This window comes from Gekko japonicus, unplaced genomic scaffold (genome assembly GCF_001447785.1).
Source record: "Gekko japonicus isolate JY-2015 unplaced genomic scaffold, Gekko_japonicus_V1.1 scaffold339, whole genome shotgun sequence".
In the NCBI taxonomy this organism is placed as follows: Eukaryota; Metazoa; Chordata; class Lepidosauria; order Squamata; family Gekkonidae; genus Gekko; species Gekko japonicus.
The window spans coordinates 258950-266777 of NW_015169182.1; the positions used below are offsets into that span (position 1 = coordinate 258950).

Genomic DNA, 7828 nt, shown 5'->3' on the forward strand with positions numbered 1-7828 from the left:
TGTGACCTGAGAGTGTGTCCATATTCTGACTAACTCAGAAACAATGATTAGATATTTGTTACAGATGTTTTAGGACTTAGGAGACAAGTTTTTGTCCTAATAATTAATTTAGGAGATTAGGTTGTTTTCTTGTATAAGGACATTTAGCTTAAGAAAATCGCTTTATGTCTTTCGCAATATTTGTCCTTTGTTGTCACACACAATGGCCATTTCTTGTGGCTGGAATATGAAATGATCACAGTAAGTCAGGATTGATTGCTCTTGGGATGAGCTTTCTTGCAAAGGGTACCTGGAAAGCTCGTTTTGCATTTAATGTGTTTTGGCCATTCTTTCCGCTGATCCTTATCAACTTGCTTCTTTCCCTTGGCCTTTTCTCTGGGTATGAAAGCAAGGAGGGACTTTAGCTGCACCCTTTTCTATTTTCTAGGGCAGCCTGAGGCTCTGGATGACTATAGCTGTGCTGGTGTAACAGAAGGGGAGAAGTTGGAGGAGCTGTCCTTGACCTGGGCATATCACAGGCTGTGACATCATATCCCCAAGGAGTTCTCTCCCCTCGCCAAACTCTGTGTGTTTTCCCCCCCACACACACCTTATAAGTGCTCATAAATCACCAGTCATTTCCCAAACTGGAGCTGGCAGCCTTCTGGCAACATCATAGAGGGGTAAGTTTTAGTCTGGGAGGATTTTGTTTATTGTTGATTTTATTTTTTCCTATGCTCTGTGGATGTTAAAGGAAATTATTAGTTTCACTGCATGCTTTTCCATTTAGTAACCAATGAAAACAAATACAAGTGAAATTTTATAAAATTGGTGTTATGGTGGTATGTCTGCTCACACATCAGGGAATAATTTGGCTCATGCTTATCAAGGTATCAAGACAGGGTCCACTGCATAGGTCTGAATTGTTGTTAACCAGGCTTCGCTTACATCCAGGGTGGGTGCTGGAGGTAGCCAGGACAGACCTGAGATCCTTAATTTGAAGAAGAGTCTTTTAAGACACCACAAAAGAGAGTCTAGCAGTACAATCCTAAACAGAGTTACACCTTTCTAAACCCATTGGGTTTAGAAGGGTGTGACTCTGTTGAGGATTGGCACAGTTAGATTATTTTTTTAACAAACTGTAAAATAATAATATCTGTGTTTTATGGGTTCATTATTTTTATGGTTTACTTGTGGAGATCACTTTAAGCAAAATGGAAAAGCAGTATATAAATATTTTAAATAAATAAATAAATAGTAATTCTTAGCTATGACATTAGATTGGGAGGGAAGGCAGTATGGTGTACCCTGTTCGTCAGAACTCAGAAGCTAATTAGGGTCAGTACTTGGCAGGGAGACCTCCAAGAAGAAAGGCCTCTAAGACCTCTAAGAAAGGCAATGGCAAACTACCTTGCCTTCTCACTTGCCTGGAAAGCCCCTTGCTAGGGTCACCATCAATCAGCTACAACTCGCCTGCGCTTTGTACACACACATGACACTAGATCAATTCTTGTTAGGAATCCCAAACCTTGCTAAAAAGTTCTGAGAGTAACAGAAACATTAAAAAGCTGCAAAGAAAACAGGAGATGAACTATGTGTGCAACCACTACAAGGAAGGAAGAAAAGACCTTCAAACTGAAAACCAAGATAAATATGAATAAAACAGACCATCATCACGGAGTGTTGTTTATTAAAATATAATCTCTATAAAGATACCGTATTATACAAATAGAGAGACAAAACATTACTTCTATAGTTACTTGCTGTACAAGATTCAGAGAGGAACTATACATGACTGGCTTTGCATGGCTCCAACGAGACAAGTGGAACGTCTGACAGAACTATTTCTGGCGAAGGAGTTCAGATCTTCAGCCCACAAAAGGTCCTATTTTTGCTTTCACAGCAGAATTTTAGAGTCTTCCAAAGAGTCGTCAGCATACGGTAGCTCATCCGTCAGCCTGCTTCCTACGGGAAGTGTGCTGTCTTGAGACCACAACCTTCCATTTTGAGAGAGGGTGCGCTGAAGCAGAGGGATATCTTCCTCTTCTGTTCTCACAAGACTGGCTATGTGTTCCTCACTCACTCCACTTAAAATATACCTGTCCCCCATCCCATTGCTCTCGTGAACATCAACTGTGACCACTGTGGTCTCTGGTCTTTGGAAACAGGATTCTATGATGTCATGAGGATTGAGGTCTATGTCTATCTGAGGAAACTCAGAGTCTTCCATTGGCTCATCTTCATTTTCCTCCAGCAGATTAGTGTTAATATAAATAACACTGTTTGGTTCACTCTGTTCAGGTAAACTTTCTGACAGCTTCTGCAGATGAAACTTAAGTTCTGAGAAGGCGGGTCGGTCCACAGGATCTACTCTCCAACATGAATACATGATTTCATACCTGAAACAAAAAAGGAACATGCTGAAATAAAGTGCCAAACATCATTAATGGACAGCATCTTTCATCTCATCTTCTCCTATATAATTTATCAAATTGGCTTTAAACCTTGGAAATAACCTTAGTATTTCCTGACCAGTTGTAATTGTGTGTTGGGTTTTTTTTGGCAGACTGCAAAGACATGTAGGTCTAGATACAACTTTTTCCTCTTAGGACATTGTCACATGTACAGTGGTAAACAATGTCTCTAAAGTACAGCCAGTTAACACTTACTGTTTGATTTCTGTAAATAGAAATGAAAAAGCATGTAGGCTAAAAAACCCCAGAAATCTATCCATTTTGCCACTGGCACAGTTTTCCAACCCAAATCTTTTTAACATATTGGGGTAAAAATATCTCAGGAGTCAGTTCAGAAAACCCTAATCCAGGGAACCATTTTAAGTGCTCTAGAGAGCTACAGTCTTTCCTGACAACCTGGAGAATATTATGTCAGCATAGAGGTATTTGTGAAGTAGAAAATGTCCCAAGTAGCAAAAGCATTAGAAATTATTATTTTTATAAAATTCCCTTAAAATCCATGAATTTCTGCATTAGTTATCTAATAGCTTAGGTTAAGACCATTGTTTTTGTTGTTCCCCCCTCCCCACAACTTCCCAAAGGAATGTTACTAGTGTGAGGGAAGGGGTGACAGTATGCAAAGGAAACATTCTGCCTCATGTCAAATTGTGTTTTCTGGATTGTTTTAATACTGGGAAATACAATGATTCTTGTCACCAGAAAAAAACTCACACAAAATTGTGTAGGATTTTTTTGCCCAAAGATACATTGGAATTTGGCTTGGAGTAGACATATATCCCAAATATCGCTGGCATAAGGCTGAGATATCTGTTAACTGCAATATGTGTAAGTATCTTACAATATTGCTGGCATAAGGCTGAGATATCTGTTAACTCCATCCATCTGTTAATATCTTTTCCCTTTGCAGAAAGGTCCAAAGTTTAGTAACAAAAACCTTACTTTTTATTTAGTGGATAGAATACAACATGAATGAAACAGAAAGTGTCTCAGGGCTTAGTGAGATGCGCCTGAGAACCTCCATTTTGGCAAGCAGGATTTGAGAACCACAGTGCAGTAAGCTTTGCCACCCTTAGGATAGGGGTGGTGCAAGATGAACGGGTATAATTCTATTTCCCAGGGGAGGAACTTCCCAAGCACGCTGGTGAAGGCATTCACAGGAGCAAAAAGTCCAGCCAAAGAGCAGCAGACAAAAGAGGGCTCAAAGAGTTCAGCTTTCCAAGATGGCACCATGGTATTCTGCATAACTATAGAATTGCTACAGAATTATTAATGAACTAGGAATAAGGCCCGTTGTGGAAATAAATACAACGAGCTCTAGAAAGAGTAAATAAACAGGACTACTTACAGTTCATCCAAGCAGCCTTCTGGCTGCTTCAACCTGTGCCCATGAAAAAGGTAGTCATAGATTTCATGGTTCTGCACTCCTGGGTATGGAGTCATCCCTCGTGTTGCGATCTCCCACATTGTGACACCAAATGCCCACTACAAGGAAGGAGCGAAGACAAAACATACTCAGACCTCATTTCAGGAAAACTGAATTATCCTAAATATCTGTTCTGTTCCTTTACACAGTGTTGACAACCATGTTCCCAGTATTTAGTTTGCACACTAGGGGGGAAGTGTTTGATATTATTTTAGTGGAACTTGCAACACCTGAATAACTCAATTATGGTAATGTAGTTCCTAGCAACATAGGCAAGTGCACTAGTGGATCAGTGGAGATCTACTTTACAATACATTTTGGCGTAAGAGGTTTATCAGTTTCTTGCTGAAGAGCAACACTACAAGAAAGCCAGTGTAATGAGTGCTGAACTTAGTTCTAATGTCCCGTCAGCCCTGATGCTCACTGGGGGATCTTGGGTGACTCCATGTTTCTCAGCCTAACCAATCTCACAGGGTGTTATGAGAATAAAATGGGGGGGGGTGCACCATGTTTACTGTTCTAAACTTGCTGGAAGAAGAATAAAGCTTTTGCACTTTGAATAACAGTTCCAACAGTTTCTTCAAATGTAGGGGCTCCAAAGTTCCATCTTTGGGGTTCTCCACTAAGTTCTGTAGAGTAGTCAGTTCTGCACATGAATTCTTTGTGCATACAGAGATATCTTTTCCAGTGAAGTGACTAGGGAAACTGGCTTATGCAGGAGCACATGATGTTTGGAGTGCCTAACGTTATGAATGGTGGTGGAAAGTGGCATCAAGTCACAGCTGACTTATGGTGACCCTTGTAGGGTTTTCAAGGCAAGAGACGTTCAGAGGTGGTTTGCCATTGCCTGCCTCCACACCTTGGTGTTCCTTGGAGGAATCCCATCCAAATACTAGCCAGGGCCAACGCTGCTTAGCTCCCGAGATTTGACAAGATTGGGCTAGCTTAGGCCATCCAGGTCAGGCCAAAATTATGAAATAGTGGCTGCTTAATACTCTTATTCCATCATATTTTGGATTTTTACATTGTTTCAATAACCTTCCACCAACAGGGGGAGCCGCAGCAGCAATTCATTACTGTAAGAGAGCTGTGTCTCTGGATTGTCACACTTACCACCAGTCAATTCCTTGGGCCACCTGCTCACACTGCCCTGGAATCTGGTCATGGAATCATGACCACTAGAGGTTAGAAGACACTGCCATGCATGTATTCCTGACACCTTATGTTATATCTGTGTGTTGTATTTTAATTAACTTTGTATATAGTTGGTTGAAAAAACAGATGTAAATATAGTCAATAGTCAATCAATCCAACATACAACAAAGAACTTAATAAGCAATTCCAGGTCAAATGTCTGCCAACATTTCAACCAGCTGTGTTCTTAAAAGAATCTTGGTCTACTTAGCAGATAACTATCCCTGAGCTACAAACAGTTCCACCTGATTCCCTCATATCAAGTTGCTGTCTGTCAATCCTGCACTGTCTGCTGGTCATGCTTCAGCCTATTTTTTTTTAAGAACCACCTCCACATTTACATACCACATCACTTTTTGTTGTGTAGACTCGATCAGCAAGGCTTTCTATTGCAATCCACTTAACAGGCATCTTTGCAATGCGTCCTTGTCGATAATAATCCCCGCTATAGATCCTCTTGGACAAACCAAAGTCTGCTACACACACAGTCATGTCATCCCGTAACCTGTTGGTTGGTTAAGGGTCACTATTAATACGAATCAATTTAAAAAGAATACGAACTATTTGTAGACACAAAATTATGTTATACACATGCTTTAGGAAAAGGCAAAGGTGGAATTACATGGCTTTGAATCTGCATGGCTTTCCTATGAGCATGCAAATTTATTAAGAACTGAGTGATTCCTAATAGAGAATTCTTGGAACCTTCACAAAACCACAAGTCCTAGGTTAATTTGGGAAAGCTGTATCAGTCAAAATGAATTGTAAAACTACTTTAATTTTGTAACTTGTTTGCATCATTACTGATGCTTGGACAGTTACAAAATATTAGCCAAAATATTATTTTGGAATCTCCTGCCATGATTTCAGTAAACACAAGAAAACAGGCGAGCTTCATAGATGCAGGAAGATGCTGGAATAGATTATAGACTACTAGAGATAGGCATGAACTGTATTTTTGTGGTTGGGTTCATGGTTTGTGGCTGAACCATGAACCGAACCACTAACTGATACACCAGTTTGCGAACTGAACTGGTTTGTATTGGTTCATGAGCCATTTAAACCTGTGCTTTCTACTCCCTCTGAAAAGTGGCAGAGAGCAGAAAGCAAGGGGTTAAATGGCTCTGAGCCACTGAAACCAAACAGCTATTTTTTGTGAAGAGCAGAAAGCATGCTCTTCATGAACCGCCACAAACTGCCACAAAATTCATAGACGTTTGTGGCAGCTCTTCAGTTCATTGCTTCACGAACCACAAACCAGTTCTTGAGCCAGTTCATGCCCATCCCTGTAGACTACTGTATGGACAGTAGAATAAGGCAGAGTGGATATGTTTTATTGAAATCTATGCAGAACAAAATGGAATCGATGATTCAGGGCTACTAGAATCTCTTTGCTGCCTGGCTAGACCAAGACCAACCTACACAAAGAGAGGCTAAGCAACTGGAAAAATCTGGGTTTGAACTGCCCCAGATTCTGATACATTGAAACCACCAAAGAACATTAGAAGCATTTGATTTCTCCTTCTGGAGTTACAAACATGGTTGGACTATTTTATTTTAAGGAGGATAAGAGAATTTAGGAACTTACATGCAGTTTCGAGCAGCCAAGTCTCTATGGAGGAAATGCTTGTTACTGAGGTATTCCATGCCCAAAGCTATATCGATCATAAACTTCAATAAAGTCTGTAGTGGTACATACTGGGGAAGAGAATGTGACAAAAATTATCATGATTGTATCATAAAAATAATAAACGTCACAAATAAACGTCACACATTTTGGGTCAGGTGCCAATTGGATTTAAAGCAATTGAAAACTCGATGGGAAACTCTACAGTGATATAATGCTTAATATTAAGGAAACAGGAACCGAAATATATTTCACAATAATTCTATAGGAAGAGAAAGCTAGGTGGCAAAAAATGCAGTTACATATCCCTCTAGTCCCATCATGTGTTACTGCAAGATAACATAAATTTTTACTTGTTATGCTTTTTATCTGACCCCCCAATTAAGCTCAACACAGCTTCCTGGAAGGTAGGTTAGGTGAATATATATTTATAAAATAAAATAAAGAAAGGAATGTGCATTATTCTTGTACCTGAGAGATAGCAGGCCAAGTCAGATACCTCACTACCTTTCCAAGGTGGTAAAAGAACAACAAAAACAGTATGTTCCCTCTACACACACTCTTCCACTAAATATGATGTCCCTTCCCTCTGTCCTTCCATGCATACAGTTAAGTGTATTGGGGATTCTAACCCATGTTGTTGAATGCAGGGTCTTGTTCCCGTCACGGGAGTGGGAATATTTGGGATTTTTTTGTACTTTGTAATATGGATTTGTAAGACTGCCATCTTAAAAACACTTTCCTGGGAATAAGCATAAATGGTTAAAATGGGACCTGCTTCCGGACTATTGGACAAAGGTCCACAGTGAAATGCAAAAGATACTGAAATGCTCTTTTAAAAAAGCGCCTGAAATTCTGCTTTTGGGACTTAAAATGGAAGAAGTCAACACGACGAAAAAAACTTTACTCTGGTACTTAATAACAACAGCAAGAATGATTTATGCACAATTTTGGAAAAATGAAAAAGTACCAGAGACCGAAGACTGGATACAAAAAGTTCTGTTCATGGCTGAAATGGATAAAATTACAAAAAAACTGAATAATAAGGAAGACGACGTATTTTTAGAAGAATGGAGTGACTTTAAAATATATCTGGAAAAGAACTGGGATGTGAAACAAAATTTAATATGT

General features: G+C 39.6%; 1 protein-coding gene across 1 annotated transcript in view; it reads right to left on the reverse strand.

Moving 5' to 3' along the window:
- Window positions 1-1659: 1659 nt before the first annotated feature.
- Window positions 1660-7828, reverse strand: part of MERTK (MER proto-oncogene, tyrosine kinase) — a 90986-nt gene continuing 84817 nt past the window's right edge. Inside the window, exons 16-19 of the mRNA XM_015416138.1 lie at window positions 6659-6768; window positions 5416-5575; window positions 3799-3935; window positions 1660-2378 (exon numbers count right to left, since the gene is read on the reverse strand). Of these exons, the coding sequence (XP_015271624.1) occupies window positions 1877-2378; window positions 3799-3935; window positions 5416-5575; window positions 6659-6768 (909 nt within the window). The 3' untranslated portion in view covers window positions 1660-1876. The remainder of the gene's footprint in view (window positions 2379-3798; window positions 3936-5415; window positions 5576-6658; window positions 6769-7828) is intronic.